This window comes from Zalophus californianus, chromosome 6 (assembly GCF_009762305.2).
Source record: "Zalophus californianus isolate mZalCal1 chromosome 6, mZalCal1.pri.v2, whole genome shotgun sequence".
Lineage (NCBI taxonomy): Eukaryota > Metazoa > Chordata > Mammalia > Carnivora > Otariidae > Zalophus > Zalophus californianus.
Window position 1 is genome coordinate 116,099,750 of NC_045600.1, and position 19,266 is coordinate 116,119,015.

At 53.7% G+C, this 19,266-nt stretch overlaps 1 protein-coding gene across 4 annotated transcripts in view; it reads right to left on the reverse strand.

Moving 5' to 3' along the window:
• TMEM266 (transmembrane protein 266) overlaps window positions 1–19,266 on the reverse strand; it is a 120,887-nt gene that overhangs the window by 32,465 nt on the left and 69,156 nt on the right. For 2 of the 4 annotated variants that reach the window (XM_027572263.2, XM_027572261.2), the window contains exons 4-8: window positions 17,121–17,275; window positions 16,335–16,436; window positions 14,051–14,124; window positions 3,041–3,097; window positions 1,764–1,902 (exon numbers count right to left, since the gene is read on the reverse strand). In XM_027572263.2, coding sequence (XP_027428064.1) covers window positions 1,764–1,902; window positions 3,041–3,097; window positions 14,051–14,124; window positions 16,335–16,436; window positions 17,121–17,275 — 527 coding nt within the window. The remainder of the gene's footprint in view (window positions 1–1,763; window positions 1,903–3,040; window positions 3,098–14,050; window positions 14,125–16,334; window positions 16,437–17,120; window positions 17,276–19,266) is intronic. The other 2 variants (XM_027572262.1, XM_027572264.2) reach the window with 2 other exon arrangements.

Sequence of the window (19,266 nt, forward strand, 5' to 3'; positions counted from 1 at the left end):
AGTTGGACCAGTCACATTCCAGGCTGATGAAGATTCTGGATTAGGAGCTAGCTCCCTGACAAGACATCACACCCAACAGAGCTAACTGGGTGGGATGTGGGGGCAGGGAAAAGGGAGAGGGTGCCCTGCCAGGGGATGAGAGACCCCAGAGGCTGTCCTTCCTGCCTCATACCCTCCCCCCACTGCCTGGCAAATGCTGTTGGGGTATTCTCATAGCCACGATTTCTGACATTTGCAACCCAAATTCAGGGCCAGAGTGACCTTAGAGTCTATATACTATAGAGTCTATAGTCTTTTTTTTTTTTTAAAGATTTTATTTATTTGAGAGAGAGAGAGAAAGCACATAAGATGGGGGGAGGGTCAGAGGGAGAAGCAGACTCCCCGCCGAGCAGGGAGCCCGATGCGGGACTCCATCCAGGGACTCCAGGATCATGACCCAAGCCGAAGGCAGTCGCTTAACCAACTGAGCCACCCAGGCGCCCTATACAGTCTATAGTCTTAACAGTGTGTCCCAGTGGTTTGAACCTGCTCCAGAGGCTCAGAAGGTCCTTAGAGATGCCCCCCCAGAGAAGAGAGGCAAGGAAGTGGGCTCTGACCCCCCACTCTGAGTTAACCAAAACACTCTACTTTTAATCTATCTTTCACACTGGAGAGCTGCATAAGATTTTGCAGAAGAAAGGGTTTTGCGACTTAAAAAAAGCTTGGGAATCATCATTTGTACAACCTCCTTGTCAGGCCTTGCCCCTCCATGCGACCACCTGGCTCAGGCTGCCCACACTCCCACAGGAGCCCACCTCCTAGAGAGGCAGACCAGACCATCTGCAGTGGCTCTGTGCCTAGTCTGGCTGAGGTGAGGTGGGCCTCCCTGTCATGTCCTTCGAGGTCCAAGGACCACCCTCTGGAACCTGGAGTTGGCTCCTCCCTCTTCCCCATCCCCAGGCCACCCCATCCTAGTTCCCTGCCCTGTTCTTCGGGGACGAGGTTTCCAATCTTCTCTCACCCAGGCGTCCCTCCTCAGGGGGTGGCGGAGGGGAGACACACTCAGGTCTGTCACCACTTTCTGGAAGTAGATGAACCACCCGGGTCAGGGCAGAGCTCTCTAAATGAGGTGGCTCCGTGGGGAGGGTGGCCTTTGCCTCTGATGGTAGAAGGCAGGGAGAGAGCAGAGCGGATCAGACACTCTCTGGGAATGGAGGCCCAGATGGGAGCATGCGTCACTGAAACTGACTAAAACAAGCCAAAACCCAGACCAAGCCAGCCCCTCCCTGGAAACACTCTCAAGTTGTTTGTGGGTTGACAGGCTTGGGTGGGGCACCCCTTGTTGGACACAGAGGGGAGATGGGCCCCGCAGGGAGCAGCCCCTTTACTAGTCAGCTGGACAGAGCCAGTGGTGAGTCAGCGGCAGGCGTGCATCCAAACACTCAGGATGTACAACACTGGTGTTCCAGAATGGCAGGCCCTGCTGTAAGTTCTCATGTGAGAACATACAATAAATAGTTCTGTCGGAATGAACGCTCAAGTGTTTGCATGTGACATCTGGGCACCGTGTGTGGTTCCCGAACACGTGACATTGAATGAGCAGTGACAGGCTTGGTCTCTCTGAGCCAGCAGTCTCCGTCCTCCAATCCCTGAGGCTGGCTGGGTCATCCCTCCCCCACATCCCGTAACATGTGGTCTCTCTCCTCTCTTAGTTGATAGCTCCAGGTTCGGTAGCAGCCACCTGTCACCCAGCCAGCTCTGCTGACCCTTTTTGGACCACTCACCATCAATGACCCTCTTCACCCGCCAGATCCGGAGCATGATAATGAGGCTGATGGCATCCCAGGGGCTCCTGGGCCCATTGGCCACGGTGGACGCCACCATCGGGGCCAAGGACAGGATGATCACAGCCCCGTCAAACACCTGTGAGAGGAACTGGATTTCAGTGTCTTGGGCCACCTTCCTGAATGTCCCAGAAGCAGGTCAGGCAAAGCAGCTGGTGCCGGCCGGTTTCTCCAGGAGATCTGTCCCCACATCAGGCTCCCTTATCCCCGGCTGTCTCTCCTGACTCTCCTCAGTCTCTTTAGTGACCTCCCCGCTCCTAGACATGCCCCTGAACACTCTTTTTCCTCTTAAGTTACCTCAGCCCATCCCCAGCCTTTGTTCTGAGGGCCTGGGGTTGCTCCCAGCATCTTTTCCCAGCATCTCGTCCCTTCCTGCGATGGGGCCTGTATTCCATGTCCCAGGGTTCCTATTCTAGCCTCGCTGAATCCCTCATTGGTAGTAGGGGCTGAAGGCAGGACCCTTCCCCTTGGGTAGCAGAGGAGCCCAGAGCCCACATCTCATTTCTATCTGATGCTGAGTCTCTCACCACACAGGGAGGCAGGGCTAGGAGAAGAGGGAGTCCAGCATGGGCAATTCAGCATGCGGCGATTCAGCCTTGGGCCCTGACCTATCTACCCGCTCAAGCTTGGGTTCATCTAGACTTCTATGGGCCGGGCCTCCGTGTCTGTTCCCAGCATTAGGCCCAAAGAGGCTACAGTGTGGATGTGGGGCAGGGGGTGGGCGAGGAAGGAATGGACAGCACACACTGACCGTCTTGCCTTGTCCTAAGTGCACAAAACTCCCAGCGACAGCCAGGCTTCCTCGGCCCCTCATCCCCACCTACTGCGCCAGGCCCTTCTACACGAAGCAGAGCAGCTGGATGCTCTGCTGAAACAAGGCTGAGAAGTGCCTAGATGGTTTCTGGCCTAGCTCTCTGACCAATGGGCCATTTTAGAGTGGACTCGTTTGTTTTAAGACACATTTCAAAGGTTTTCCAAATGATTCAAGAAAACCTTTTAAAATCTTGCCGAATTTTGAGGGGAATTTTTAGACGGTCCCTTTGCCAGGAACTTTCTCCGTCTGCCTGCCCCCTCCCCTCAACCCCAACAACAGAGCTGCAGGGACTCCTGCATCCAGTGTGGAAGGAGCAGGCCTTTTTGATGCTCCCACCCGGAGGGACATTTTCCGGCTCCCAGGATGGCCAGCGTGGGGGGTGGGCGTGGACACTGGCCTTTACCTCTATCTTGTTTTCAATATAATCCCAGATCCCAAGGACCACAATCCGCAGAACAGTCTGAGGAGAGGAAATGAGAGAAGAGATTATAGTTACTGCTCTCCAGCCCCTGCCCCTCCCTACCCCCAGCAGAGAAGATTCCGGCTCTGCATCCTTGTTCGGTAATGGAAAACATCTTCACCATCCGCTGTTTCTCAGCCCACATGCCCTCTCTACCACACTGCCTCAGCTCCTGGTTTGTGTCACGATCTGTGCAAACCTCCCCCTGCACCCCAACACCCTGCAGGGCTCCCAGGACATACAGAATATACTCTAGCCTTTGAAAAAGCACTCAGGCCCATCTCCCTCTCCTCAGTCATCTCCTGCACTCCTGTCTATGCCACAAATCTACAAACATGCAAGCTCTTTCCTCTTTTGCCTTGCCTTTGCATGTGGCAGACTATCTGTTCACCCCTCTCTCCACCCCATCTCTTCTCTTTCTTATAGAATAACTGGATAATTAGCATGGTCACCCAGCTACAGCTGGCATTTCCCAGCCGTGGAAGGTATTAGGCTCCTCTTTCCCTCTTCCCAAAGACTAGAATGTGCAGGTATGGTGGTGAGCCATCCTCAGGTAGGGAGGGCTAGGTGACAAGATGGAGGCATCCTGGGTCCCCAGCAGCCCCACACCACCACATCTGCCTGAACTGTTCACCCCACCTGTCCTTCCATGAGAGAGAAATGGACCCTGCCTTGTTGAAGCCCTTGTGTTTTCTGTTTTCTTGTTAGAGTAGCGTGGCCTGTGCGCTAAGCAGCAGTGCCCTCTCCTTTCTCTACCTGGAAAAGGCCTTCCTGTCCTTCTGGCCTCTGCTCAGATGTCACCTCCATGAAGTTCTCCCACATTCCCTGGGCTCAGTGCCTCTTTCCTTGGTGTTCCTGTAGAACTTGGAACATCAGTCACTCTCTGCGGCACTTCGTCATACGTTGTGGTGATTACCTCCCTGATGCCCCAGTCAAGGCTCAAGAGACACCGATTTCTCTCCATTACCCCCAACCCCTGACATAGAGTAGACACGGAATGCTTGTGAGGTTTGAGTGAATGAACAAATGCACGCATGAATGACTAATTCCTTAAAACCCCTAGTAATTTATTCCAATGCTGCTGCCTTCAGGCCAGGTTTCCTCATCAAGGCTACATACATCTCCCTCCAAAGAGAATACTTACACACTGGTACATTTGTCTGGAGGCCCTTTCTTAAACCAAGATGACTAGTTCACAGTAATTCACACCAGACGGTGTCTATTCTCCCACGTGCTGCAGTACAGGACCAGCCATCTGAACTCAACAAAGCTGCTGAAAGCCCATGGATCTCCACCCACACTTAAACCACAAAAAGGCTTGGCTGATAAAATTCATCTCCTCCTTATAAAAGACTATCCTGTTTTCACGAAGGAATGAATAGGTGGGATGCTGGCAGCATCTTTGACAACGGAGAAGGTCATGTGACAGCCTGATGTCCATTCTCACATGGCTTCCTGATCTCCCGGGTAGGGGACCCGTGCTTAACTGTAAGACAGCTCCAAGTGGGTGGACAGAAATCTGGGTTGAGGTCCAAGATATCTTGAGATCACAGCTCAGTAATGGACTTGTTGTGTGGCCTTGGGCAAGTCAGATCCCCTCTCTGGGCCTCAGTTTCCCCTCTGCCAGAGAGATGGGTTAAATGATATGAATCTTCCAATTCTTTATGAAACTAACCTTTGCCATTTACTGTATACCAATAAGTGCTGGGCCCTGGGCCAGCCCTCCTCACATGTGGTTCTCGTTTTGCAGAGAAGGAAGCTGAAGCTCACAGAGATTAAGGAGGCGGCCCAGGTCACTCAGGCATTGGATGGTGAGCTGGCCTTTGGACCCAGACATTTTTGATTCTGCATAGTATACTCAAGCAGTGTAACCACCATGGGCCTGGTTTCTCTGGTTGCTGTTCAATCCATCTAACTGTGCTGACATTGAAATTTGGTCTTTGTTGCCTCTGAAATGTCACACCAGCCACATCCACTCCAAATTCTCAGTTGTGAGGCTCCCGAAGCAAAAAGTGCAGGCCAGGATAGAGGGGAACAGGGCCTGGTCCGAAGAGGATTTCTCCTGCTGCTTCTCCTTCTCCTTTGTCCTCTTTTAAGATTGTGGTAAAATACACATAACATAAATTTTACCATTTTAGCCATTTCTAAAAGTGTACTGTGGCATTAAGTACATTTGCACTGTCATGCGACTGTCACCATCATTTGTCTCCAGAAGTTTTCCATCGTACTCACTAGACACGAACTCCCCGCCCACCCGCCACCCCCACCCCCCGGCCCCGATCCTGCCAGCACTGTTCTACCTTCTGTTACTGAGGTTGACTCCTCTAGGAACCTCCTATAAAAGGAATCTTGCCTCTTCTTTATAAGCAAGCAGCAGCCCAGGAGATGTGGGGCTGGGGGATGAAGAAGGGAGCTGGCCAGGCATGAGCTGCAGCCAGCAACCCCCGCGAGGTGAGGAGCCAGCAGCAGGCAGCGCGCTCCGAGCCTCTGGGCTTCGAGGAAGGGATGGAAGTTGAGCGGCTGGAGGACTGAAGCAGTACCACAGAAACAAGCCGCGCAGCTGGGGCATGGGGCTCCCTGCCTCCCTCCTTGCTGGCCCACCCACCCAGGATCTGTCCTCTGAGGCCCGGCTCATGTCACCCTCCTCTGGGGGAGCCTTTCCTTCCTAACCCGGCCCATGGAAACAGAACAGCCCAAGGCAGCTGTGGAGAGGGCTGTGGAAACACCTCCTGGTCCAGCCTCCCACCGCAAAGGGGGAAATGGTGGCCTGGAGACAGCTGCTCCAAGTCCGAGTCAGAGCTAGAACAAACCAGCTCCAAGACACCCAACCTGGTGGCCCTCCCCTGCGGCGTCCTTTGCCAAGCTCCCCTGTCCGCGGAGACAGGCACCTGGCCACACTGCCCTGCCATGGGCTGACTCATCCAGAGATGGCTGTGTTTATCAACATGCAGGCAAGGACCCCCTGTGTCAGCAAGATCTGGGGATCTGTCTCAGCTGCAGATTCCTGGGCTGGCATGGAGGTCCAGATATCAGAATCTCTGCGGGCAGGGCCCAGGAATATGCCTTTTCCACAAACTTCCCTAGGGTACCCACTGGAAACCATAGGGATTTATCAAGTGACATGCCCCGAGTGAAAACAGGGAGGCCACATGCCCAGATGCAACAGGGAGGAGAATTATAGCAGCAGTCAAAACTCGGATTCTCTTTCTGGCTCTCTCCCTTACTAAGCATGTGCCAACGGCTAGCACAAAGGTGGACTCGCGCCCCATGCTGCCCGCCTCACCGGGCTGCTACAAAGCTCCACGGGAAAGACAAGAGCAGGGCAATGTTTTATCACCCACTCCCACCCCTAGAACCCTCCTCCTGCAATCCTGCCCACAAGAGTTGCAAAGGGCTTTGAGCAAGGGTCCAAGGGAACTGAAATCCTCAGCTCCAGCTGCCTCTTTCCCATCTGGGACTGAGGGTTTTCAGCCTCCTTCATTCCAACCTTGCCTTCAGGAGATAAGGATACTCTGACACACGGGATAGGCCAAAGTCTTGGCGAAACCTCAATGACAGCATTATGTGTTTACTATAAGCCCAGCTCCTGTGCTGTCTTGCAGGTGCAGAAACAGGCTCAGGGAGAAACAGGTAAACCCTTTGGTCCTCAGGCCCCTCTTCATTCCCACCTCAGGTACCCTCATCTTGGGCAACACCACAGTGTTGCCCCCGCAACACTGCAGCTGGGCAGGGTGGGGGAGGGGGAGGGGGTGCAGGCTGGCCTAGGGAATACTACCCACAGCGCGCACTAGGTGGCTGGGGGCTGACCCCAAGCACTTCTTCAAGAAGCACATCTACTCTTGGGCAAGTTTTCTCTGCCCAGATAGCTGCTGACTCCAAATCCCCCCCATCCCCAGGTTAAACGAGAGCAGCAAGAGGAAGACATGGAATCCAGGATCCAGCCACAAGGAAGAAGTAAGAAATGTGAGGAACCCTTACAGGGGCTGAAAGCGGTCTTGAATTGGCACGCAGAAGAAAGACTTTCTGGAGGCACCTGGGTGGCTCAGTCGTTAAGCGTCTGCCTTCCGCTCAGGTCATGATCCCAGGGTCCTGGGATCGAGCCCCGCATCGGGCTCCCTGCTCGGTGGGAAGCCTGCTTCTCCCCCTTCTACTCCCCCTGCTTGTGTTCCCTCTCTCGCTGTGTCTCCCTCCGTCAAATAAGTAAATAAAATCTTAAAAAAAAAAAAGGCTTTCTGGGTAACAAGTGCAGATTGGGGGTGATGGGTGGAGCACAATAGCGCCTCCTAGGCTTAGGTGTTGATAAAACAGGAGCAGAGGAACCAGCCTCCCCTTCACTGTTCCATCCTTACACCCTCAAAATCCATGGGTATGGAGCAGTGAGCCAGAGACTGCCTCCTCCCCAGGAGGCTGGTGTCTTCCTAGGGGTCGACACGTGAACCTCCTGACCAGTCACAGTAGCCAACACCTCCGACACCTCCGGGGGACCTGGGCTCCCAGGCAAACTGGCTGCACTCTCCCTGGTGCTGGCTTCATTTTGGCAGGAGGTTCCCAGCTACCTTAAAAGAATGAGTAAGAGGCCCGTAGGGTAGAGCATGAGGTGGTGGACAACACGACCAAATGTCAGTCCCTAAATGTTGAGCGTGTGCGTTCTGTGCCAGCCCTCGGGTCAGGAAGCAAGCCTGAGATAACACAAGTTGTGCAAAGTTGAGTTGCAGAACTTCCTCTCAGCCCAAGAACCTTCTCAATTTCCTCCATTCTAAAACATCCCTCACTGACTCCATGTCTCGCTTTGGCCACTGCCATCTCCCTTCTCCCAGGCAGAGGTTTGGTGGATGCGTCTCCACTTAACCCACTGCAATCTGCCATGAGCCCCACCACAGCGGTGGAACCGCTCACACCTTGGTTACGGACGACCCCTTGTCAGGTCTCATGGAGAATGTCCTGCGATTTCTTAATGTGGCGGCGTGTGGTGCGCTGGGCACTTCCCTCCTCTTCAAGGACCCCCCCTTCTGCCTCCAGGGTACCAGAGGCTCTGGGTACTCCTCCCACTTCCCTGGCCACACCGTCTCATTCACCTGTCCATACCGACAGTGTTTCCCAGGACTCCAGTTTCTTCTCTTATCCCTTATGATGGGATAAGAAGCAATGGAAGCATTGCTTGGAAGCAATCTGCCTGCAGACGTGGTGAGCTTCCAGGTGGGTGAGCTGGAAGGACCTCAGGCAGCGGTCACAGAATGCGCTCCCTCCCCTTATCCCTGGATGATCATACCCTTGGCTGCAATTCCCACCGACACCTGGAAGCCCTCTAAGTCCATGTGTCCGGCTTAGAAACTTCCTCCTACAGCAGCTCTGGCTTGGCAAACCCCATCACTATCGCCTCTTTGGCTTGTCTTCTCCACTGCCGTGCTCCTCCAATCCCTGGCCACTAGTGATGATCAGTGTAGCCTTTAATCTCTTTCCCGCTTGTCCCCTTCTCCATCTCCCTTCCACTTTCCGGTTCCAACTGTTAACCTCGCACAGCTGAGCCATGCCTCCTACATGGTCTCCAAATTCCAGTCTTCCCCCTTCCTCCGGACCTGGCTGTCAGGGTGATTTCTCTAAAGAGCCAATTTCATCAGGCCCCTCTTCTGCTTAGAGGCCTCCGGGGGCTCCCCACTGGGTTCGGGTCAAGACCCCAACTCCTGAGCAAGACATTAGGGGCCTTTGTGACCTGGTCTTGACGGGGTTCCCCCGACGTCTCACCACCTCCCCTGCCATCGTGGACAACCAGACATGTGGTGCTGGCTCCCACCTCTGTCCCCTGCGCATTCTGTGACCGCTGCCTGAGGTCCTTCCAGCTCACCCACCTGGAAGCTCACCACGTCTGCAGGCAGATTGCTTCCAAGCAATGCTTCCATTGCTTCCATGACTGCCTTAAGCTTGCACTTCAGTTCCTTTCCCAGGGCTCTCACATTTGCTTGGCTGCTTCCCAGCCGACTACAAACACCCTGAAGCCAGGCCTGCACAGTGGCACCCGATTTTTATCTCTGCGCAGCACCCTTGGCACCTGGCTGAGGCGTGCGAAGACGAAGGGCTCCTGGCAGTGGTGGAAAAGCAGCGAGGAGTCACGGCAGGCTCGCTCTAGGGCTGGCCCCGGGGGGGCACATGGCACAGGCTGGGGATGGCAGCAACGGACCTTCTCAATCAAGCCTGATCCCTCGAGAAGTCCAGTGCTCTGGGCTCTTACCCATTACTTCCTCTTCAGCCTTTTTAGGGCACTTTCATAATCCTATCAGGCTTTCCCTGAGAGGTGGTGGGGCAGCTGCTGTTCACATGATGGATGGGACGAGTGAAGTCAGAAGGGACAGGATGGGCAGGGGCTCTCTCAGCTGGGGTAAGGCAGGTCTGGAGCCCCGATTTCCCTCCACCTCTCTGAAACATGGAAAGGGAGACAGGGACTACATCCTCTCCCCGAAGTGTGAGTATGATCCACCTTAGGGAGGGTCAAGAAGGCAGCCCAGCCCCTAGCACAGGTCCAATTCCCTCAGGTCAAAGATGAGGAGGCCAAGGCTCAGAGAGCGCCGGTGACTTGCCCCAGGACATCCTGCACCTCTGGGGCCAAACGCTCCCGCTTGTTGAGTCCTCATCAGACACGGAGGGGCACAGATGCGTCATCTCTCAGAGCATAAAGCACAGCACCGCCCTCTTGCCTTCTGTGTGATGACTGGGGCTCACCCCTGGGAGGAAGCAGCAGGTGGGAGAGGGCCCCCCTCATGAGTCCAGAATCTTGGGGTGGCTGCTGATTTGGAGAGGTGGCTCTGGCTCAGTTTGGTTTGGCAATGGCCTTCTCTCGGCACACGGCACAGGTAAGCCAGCAGGCCAGGCTCCCTCAGGACCGAGAGGCCGCGTTGGAGAGGAGGTGGCCCTCACAGTGATGGTGAGAGAAGCCTTGATCAGCTGACGGGTGGAAAAACAACATGTGGCCTCTCCATCCAAAGGAATCATATTCAGACATAACAAGGAATGACTCACTAACCCATGTAACAACCTGGGGAAACTCGAAAATGTTATGTTGATGCAAAAGATCAGGTATCGTGTGATGGTGTTTGTGTGAAATACCCAGACTAACCAGTTAAGTTCACAGACACAGGAAGCAGATCAGGGTCGGGAGGGGTTGGGTCAAGGGGCAATGGGGAGTGACTGCATCATGGGTTTGGGCCTCCTCCGAGAGGGAGGAAAACACTTTGGCACTCCAAAGAGGTGATATACAACACTGTATGCACTAAATGCCACGGGATGGCACAATTTAAAAAAGTTATGTTATGCAAATTTCACCTCAATAAAGTAATAGGAGGAGGAGGAAGCTGCAGCTACCACCACCACCCTGAGGCTCGGATCTAGAGGGCCAGCCATGCGTCAGCTTTCTCCTCTTCCAGGAAGAGAGCGGGGCCGATCCAAATCCCCCCACGCCCAGCATTAGGGGACAGGGCCAGCCCGTCCTGGCCTGCGCGAGAACCCTGCTGCAGGGTGGCCCAGTCTGGCCAGGCCCCAAGCCTGTACAGTCTCAGAAGGAGAAGCAGCTGGGCTCCCTGGCTGTAAGCAGACCAGTCAAGGGTGGGGTTGCCTGTGCTTTGCAAACAGCATTTGTACAATTCTCCATCTGGACTCCAAAAGCTGTGCTCGTTCTTGGGTGCTACAGAGCCATTTGGAAGCACGGTGACTATAAGGGCCCAGGAAACTTTGAGGGCACCTGCTTTCACCTTGGGCCCCTATAGGGACCCCGCACAGCCTGCTTGACTGAGGGATATCCACTCTCACCACTTTGAGAAGCATCTCAGGCAAGTAGCACAGCCTGTTTGAAACAGTCCTCAAACTGAGCCCAGAGCAGCCTCACCCTTCTCTTTGGGTCTAGATGTGTTCTCTGAGGCCCGCACAGCACAGGGTGACCCATCTGCCTTGAAGCAGCCCTCAGAGCACTGAAATGGCCAAAGGATGGGGTGGAGCCCCCTTCTGGTCCCACCTGTCATTCCTGCAGACCCTGGGTAGCTTTCCACTCCTCTCCAGGCGTCAGTTTCCCAACTTATAAAATGTCACACCCACATTCTGGGTTGCCCTAAAGCTTAGTTGAGACAAGGGCTAGAATACTGCTCAGGACTAGTCAGAAAGTACCACAGCATCAGGAACCCTTTGGGTCAAACCTTTGTAGAATCTGTGAATGAAGACCTGTTCGTTAAGTCCAGCCAGGCTTGGAGTCTTGGAATGACCCCACCTCGGCCTACAGCCACGTCTCTACGTATTTCCTGAAGAAAACGGGGCCAGCCTTAAAGGGGTGACATTCACTTCACACTAGACGAGGCAGGTGTGCTCATCGTGCTAGGTCAGGGGTCAGATGCTTTGCAGGGCTGGATCTCTTCTTTCTCGGCTCCTGGCCCTGGCCCTTCCCCCAGATCCTCGGTTCCCTCACAACCCGCTGGCACCAGGGCCTCAGAGGGATGCAGGGGGCACAGCCCAGATTAGGAGCCCCGAGGCCTGGGCCCAGTTTTGGCCAGAACTGGCCAGGTAACCCCAGGCTGCTCTCCTCATCTGTAGAGTTTGGAAAAGGCTCCTACCGGCATTTTCAGTCCTGAACGCACTGCTGAGGGACGATTGGCTCCCCTGGCCCTTCTCACTAGAAATGCCCCAGTCACTGAGGAGCACAAACATCCTCACACAACTCCAAGCCCTCTGGGGAACAGGGGTGGGGGAACTCTCTGAGGCTGTTCTAGCCCCTTCTAAGGCTTGGTTCTTCGGGCACTCCATGACATGGGAAAACTCAGGCTCATGAGTTGGGCTGCCTCATCCTGAAATCACCGTGTAGCAGCCCCTGTGTTCACACTGGGCAGGGTGCCCTGTGACGTCCCTATTAGCCCTCTGATACTACCCCGTTATGGCTCCACCCAAACTGGTCTTTGGTCTTCAACAAGGCCAAGGTCAGGGACATAGTCATGCCCCCCACACTTGCTGAGCCGGTGGGAAGCCCCAGCCCCTCCTGCTCTGGGTGTGTGTCTGCACAGGGGCTTGTCTGTCTCAGGTGGCTTGTCTCTGGCAGTGACAGGAGGGGAATGCCAAATTCATGCTGGGTAATAAATTCTGCAAAGCCAATAAAACCAAAGCAGAGGGATAGAGGGAAGAACCACAGCAACTGATTAAACATTTTTGTTGGCAGTCACAGACACATGACACATTTTCCAAGGTTTGCATCAAGGAGACATCTGGCCATACACAGCCTGTGTGTTTGTGGGAAGGGATCATGGGGGAGTGGAGGCGAGGGAGCTGGGGAGGGCAAGACCCTCCAAAGGGCAGCAGTCTGGGAAGCAGGCACTGTTGAGGGGCTGCTGAGTCACCTCCAGGGCAATGGTCTCAGCGAGCTGGTTGGGATCTGCCCCCACAGCCGGAGCTTCAGGCCCAGGCTTCCCTGCCAGCTCCATGGGCTGCAGGAGTCAAGGCCTGGGAAGGGAATGTTCTGTGCTTGGAATGCCTGCCACCCAGCCCCACCACACCCCATATCCAGACCCAGGATTCTGGACTGATCTTTGAAGGTTAGTGAGGACCATTATACAGGGCCAGAGCTGGCCCACAAGGGGACTTTGAGACTCTTAACTCTTTGGGTTTTCTGATCATGTCTCCAAATATTCTGTTCTTCCATACCTTCACTCATGAGCATCCTTCTTCCCTTCAAGGCACTGCTGTGCTCTGGGATCCAGAGCCCCCTGTGCCCACAAGGTAGCAGCACCCACACTGATGTGAGCCCTGTGTGTGTGTGTGAGCGCGTGTGTGCGTGTGCATGTGTGTGCGTGTGTGTGCGCACGCGTGTACATGCGCATGCATCTTCCCAATAGGCTTTTTTTCTGCCATTCTCCCCATGCTTGCTGACCCTGCTGAAAGGCCCCACTGGGGCCTCTGCGTGAGCTGATGTGGGCCTGTGGCAGTGGAGGTAGGGCACATGGCTGGAGAGGGACAGTGACCAGCTGACTTAGGCTAGTCTTTTGCTCTGTTGGGAAGAACCGGATTTCCACATGAAATTCTCCCATCCTTCAGTGACTCGCCACTGCTTACAAGATAAAGCCCAACCTTCCCAGCCACCCTGGTAGAGCCTGCCTGCAGTAGTCCCAAGTCAACAGCACTGAAATGCAGGCCAGGGTATCATGGTGACAGTCTGGGAACTGCTCGAAAGAAGGGTCACTCACCCCTGTGTAAAGGCAGAGAGCAAGGTGCTGGGACCCTGGTCACCCACACAGTTCAGTCTCACACTGGGCAACTAGCTGGCACTAAAACCCAGTGGCCCAGGAGTCCCCAGGAGCTTTTTCCCTCTTACCTCACACACGGAGATCCCGACTTGGGGTTCACTGACTGGCTCGAGCAATGGTAAAGCGTGTCCATGATCCCTGATTTCACCACTCCATTCATGTGCCCCTCTGCTCATACTTGGCCTAGCCAGACCCCACGGTCCTGCAGCCCCTGCTCAAGTCCACTGCCCAGGCCTGCGACTCCATCCTCTCTGCCCTCTGCATGCCTGAGCCCCGAGGGGCAGCTTCCAAGCCCCTCTCTCCACCTGCAGGCCCCCTGGGCATCAGCCCAGCCTCCTGCCTGCTCCTTACCGGACGCATGACCTTTCGCTCTCCCTCAGCCACGTCCTACTCAGTCTCACCTTCACACATGTCATCGTCCCCCCCTTACTCGGACGATACCTGCTCATCCTCTGGGATTCCATACAGAGGTCATGTGCTGGGGCCCAGGCCTCCCTGGAGGCTTTGGCAGCTGCTCCTCCAGTGGCACCTCCTGGCCCAGAGCCCAGCCCCTGACTTGTCTCCCCCTCTTTGCAGCCTTGAGGGCCAGCAGAGAGCGGGACACTGATAAATGTTTGGGGAACAGAGCTTGGTCTCCCCAGGGCAGGAGTTGCCCTAAAGAGGTCACAGGGCCCAAGCCTTTACCTACCTCTGAGAAGAACACAGAAAGAATGACCAGACTGATCCAGTGAATTATGCCGGCAAACTGGAATGCGCTGGAAACTGCAACGAACACGATAACGGGCCAATTTTAGGAGCAAGGAATTAGATGCGTTGGTAGACAGCCTTCAGAGCATGGAGGCCAACCTCTGGGAGCCCAGGGCCTGCTCATGTGAACATTTAGATCGGGACAGAATCAGGCCAGAGAACATCAAGGGCAGCTTAAAATGGTGTCTGCGGTGGAGGTGGTGAGAGGACGGAGGGCCAGTGGTGCTGTTCCTTCCTCTCAGAGGCCGTCTCTGTCTCCCCCACTGGCTGCCTCCCAGAATTCCAGCTCAGTCCCATCGGCCTTGGTGGACTTGGACCTATAGCCACCCTCCCAGAAAGGAGTCCTCCAGAGTGGGGCTTATGAAGACCTTCGTGGCTTTCAGAGTAGGGTAGGCAGCTTCGGTCAACTCTAGATAAGCTTTCAGAAACCCCTACCACAATTCACACTGAAGCTCCGGGCACTGTGGGACTCAAGACAAGCTTTCATTGACTTTTCATTGTGAAAACTCTGAGTGTAGAGATGGCCATGTCGGCGAGGAAGTTTGGGGGATGAGGGTGGAGCCAGGCCCGGTATGGGGCACGTCACCTCCTGAACGGGGAAGCACAAGCAGCCAGGGTGTGCTATCTTTCCAAGTTGCTCCATTCGCCCTCCAACTCCAGAGTGCAAGTGGGGAGAGCCGTGAGCCCCTGAAAGCTCCCACACCACTTTCCACCAGACAATCCTTGGAGTGAAGGTGCTATCTCTGAAAGACCCTTTTAAAATACGGGAGCCATGACCAGCCCGAGCCTAAGCAGGGCATAGTTTATCAGGTAGTGAGGTCAAAAGCAGGGTGCTTGGGCCCAGGGTAAGGGTCAGGTGGGCTCTGATGGAGAATGGATGGGTGGGGATGCTTCCCAGAAGGCAGTCCTGAAAGGGACACTGCAGGGCAGTGGGCAGGGCCAAAACAGGGTGCAGGAATGCTGCTGAAAACGCACCTCTGCTGCCTCTCTCCTGGGCTTAGGCCAGGCCTGCTTAGCATGCAGCCCTAGGGGCTAAAGGAGAATACCCAGGGCCTTGGTGGAGAAGGCTGACCTGAAAGAGAAGAACCCACAGACTCCCCCAAAGGACTGCGACCAGTGAACCCTGGGGGTGGGCAGAAACCCGGTCCTGGACATGTCGGGGGTTCGGGGGTGGAGGCTGCAATACCAGGTTCCAGGTGGGAGACCTCAGGGTCCCCTGGCGTTGGGCCAATGTGACCCCTTAGAGGATGAGGCCTGGAGGCACGTGGATTCTTTCCATCCCAGGCCACATGAGGACTGGTGGGAAGTGAGAGTCTGAGGCCTGTGTGACTCTGAAAAGACCTCCAGATGATTCTGAAAACATAAAATCTCTTCCCATTATTTCTCAAATGAATTCCTGTGCCTTTTTTTATGGTTTGCTTTAGAAGAGCAATAAATCTCTGATTGTGCATTTTATGGAATTTAAGATGCCTTTTATGAGCTGCTATTGGATCTCCCACCAAAATCAATCTCCTGGATACTTAATTTTAAGCAAAATTCCAGTGTTGGCCAGGTTCTCAGTTCTACTCAATGCCTTGTCACAACCTGAGCAGCCAAGGGCCCCAAGTATAACCTACGACAGGGAAAGAAAGACTCTGTTATGGCCAAGGCCTCATAAAAAGCAGACATATGGATGAGTGGGAGGGAAAGCATACAACATGGTTTAATTGAAGACAGGTTGAGTATAAAACCAGTGCTGGTCACTTTATGCTGGAAGACCCTTTGATTGGAACCAAGGGGCCACCAGCTGCACAAAACCCAACAACGCTTATCAGACAAAAGCAATTCTGTACTCCCTGTCATTCTCTCTTAGGGAGCAGGGAAGGCTCATAGGGCATGGAAGGAGCTCTGATGGACCCTGAAAACAGAGGCTCCAGTAAAAGAACTGGGACATTTGAGAAAACAAGTCGAAGACAACTTAATGGGTTTGGAGGTGGCTGGATCTATCGTCCTAGATTTTGCCAATGGCAGAATCTTGGGGGCCAATAATTTCATCTCTTTTTTATTTGCACTTGAATAATCTACTTCCTGAATTGGGGAAATACGGGGATCCAGGAGCTCTACCACAAAACACTCACTCACCCACCCAAAGCCAAGGGTGAAGACTCCTGGCTCTCCCCACTGGTGCACTAAATAGGGGTCTGCAAGGGTTGGGGGAAGTGCCCCTGCCCCGACGGCCACATTACCACAGGACATCCAGAAGGACAGAAGAGGTAGCGGGACAAGCCATCGACTGCCACGTGCATCAGGCTCCCATAAACACAAGACCAGAACGAACACCAAGAGACCTATGGTGGGAAGGAAACTGGCTGGACCACTGAATGGCCTGGTGGTCCAGCCAGTCTGGACCTAGGGAAAGTCTCTAACTTCTCCAAATGTTAATTCCCTTGCCTATAAGATGAGATAAAATCAGTCATGTCCACCTCACAGGGTTGCTGCTAGGGTCGGATGTATGGAAAGTGCTTTCAAGATGATCACAGACATAAGTAACTCTGCCAGCTACGGCTACATAAAAATACAAGCAATCCTATCATCACTGTGGATGCTGTTATTATCAGTTACTACAAGGTGATCACTTCCACACATGAGAACTCTCTGTAAGCTACAGAGAAGTCCAACCTGGAAAATTCCAAATGGGAACAATTAAAAAAAAAAAAAGTGCACACAGGGGTCCCCAACGTTTTAGATCTCATCAGTTTCTGATCATGGAATGCTGGGGCGGGGGCTCTGGAGAGGCCACATTGGGGAGAAGGGGCAAATGGATACTGGGAATGATGGGGAGAGAAGCTGCCAGACTTCCTCCCTGGGCAGTAATCCCCATGAGCCATGGGGCCAGGGGCGTGACAGTGGCATTGGGCGGGCGGGGGGATGGGGAGGTGGGCAGATTGCACTACTGGTTGGGGACCCCTGATGGATGCACATTGAATAGTGACATCATATGTATTTGCATATGTATCTCTCTTGCTACTCACACTGGAGAAGCTTTATATCTATTAGAAGTTCCAGAGTCAGGAGAATCACCACCAATATTACACAGGCTACCAGGAAACTGTTGAGACTCGCACTGAGCAAAAATACCTGCCACACGGCTGCTCTCTTCCCACAGCACGGCTTCAGCCAGGTAGACCTGTGGGGACAAAAGCAGGAGAAGAGGAGGGGATGGGGGTTGAGATCCCAGCCACTGCCCTGGTCTCAGACCCACCCTCGTCATTCCTCCCGGGCTCTAAATTTCCCAGCAAAATGCAACCTTTTTCTTTCTTCTTTTTTTTTAAGATTTTATTTATTTGACAGAGAGAGAGACAGCGAGAGCAGGAACACAAGCAGGTGGAGGGGCAGAGGGAGAAGCAGGCTCCCTGCCGAGCAGGGAGCCCGATGCGGGGCTCGATCCCAGGACCCTGGGATCACGACCTGAGCCGAAGGCAGATGCTTAACGACTGAGCCACCCAGGCGCCCAAAATGCAACCTTTTTCAAGAGGCCACTGGGTAGAATCACGAAGAGCAAAACCAACTCATGAGGAGATGGAGCTAGATGTATATACGCTGACCTGGGCAACTTACAGCATCAGTCCATGTTTCAGTCTCCTCATGGTTATAATGGGTGTGAAACCCACAGCTCAGAGGCTCCTTGTAATCACTGGAGATCGCAAAGGTTGGCGGAGAGCCTGGCTAGGTGTAAGAACTGCATGAAAATGAGCTGTTATTATTGTACATCTGTGTGTGGTCTCAGAGTCTAGCACAGGCTCTGAATTTAGGAAGCCCTCAGCTCACCTCTAATAAATGCTCAATAAATTAATGAATTTTCAGTGCTTTTCAGCTATACAAACAAAGATTTGAACCAAATCTCTATTTCTCAAGGTGGGTTGTATGGAATCCTAGTTCCACAGAATGTCAATGGCCGTTACTTGATAATTTCTATGGTTGGACATGTTTTGGAAAATCGGGGTCAAAGTCGAGTGGTTATTTTTCTAGGCAGGACATTTCAGTGCCTTTAATATGTTATTATGCATCATCATGCTCAAAAGGGATCAGAGTATCCGTGCTTTCCAAACTCGCTGGACCACAGCAACGTCTTGTCACCGAGCATCTGGTGGGACAAGTGCTTCATGGACAATCTTTTGGGAAACCCCAACAGGTGGAGATGAAGCCACCAAGGGTGGGATTTTTTCCCAGTAGGACTGGAAGTGGGAAGGAGGGGCAGAACCTCAGAGCTGGGTAGGTCCCTCAGGGCATTTGATGGACTCCCCTCGGGAACACAACATCCTGGGGGCGCCTGGGTGGCTGAGTCGTTAAGTGTCTGCCTTCGGCTCAGGTCATGATCTCAGGGTCCTGGGATCGAGCCCCGCATTGGGCTTCCTGCTCGGCAGGAAGCCTGCTTCTCCCTCTCCCACTCCCCCTGCTTGTGTTCCCTCTCTTGTTGTGTCTCTCTCTGTCAAATAAATAAATAAAATCTTTAAAAAAATCATATTAGGAACACAAGATACTGGGAAACAGGGGTGCCTATAGGGGGGTGGGGGAGCTCAGGCCAAGTCTCACTGCCTTGTTGAGGAAGAATCAGGCATCCTGAAGGAGAAGAGGTAGCACTAGGCAGGGAACCCTCTCTTCTGGCTCCACTTTCAGACACCCAGGACTGTGTGTGAAGGTATCTCTGCATTCTGGGCCTCAGTCTCCCACTTATAAAACTCCTTAACTCCTACTGAAAGTTAAATGAGGGAATGTATCTGACCTATAAAGCACCACGCTGCTGAAATGGGTTGATGAGGAAGTTGATGTTGTTATTCAATGGCCCAAACACTTGGCTGTCCCCCTCCTCTCCCTCCAGAGGGAGCATCTGCTGAAGGGGGTCAGCACCCCCCCACCAGGGATCCCAAGGGTGTCACTGGAAGAGGGAATTCTGAGATGCTCCCTTCTCTGCAAAAGAATACTGTGAGTGCTTTGAGGCGGAGTTTCTTCCTCACGATCCATCTAGGGGAAGCTTGAAAGAGCCCCCAGCATTGGAAGGTGGTACAAAGACCCCAGACTGACATCATACGGAGCTCAGGAGGGTTGACAGAGAAAATACAGAACATCCAGTTAAATCTCAGATAAACAATGAACAATTTTTCTAGTACAAGTACATCC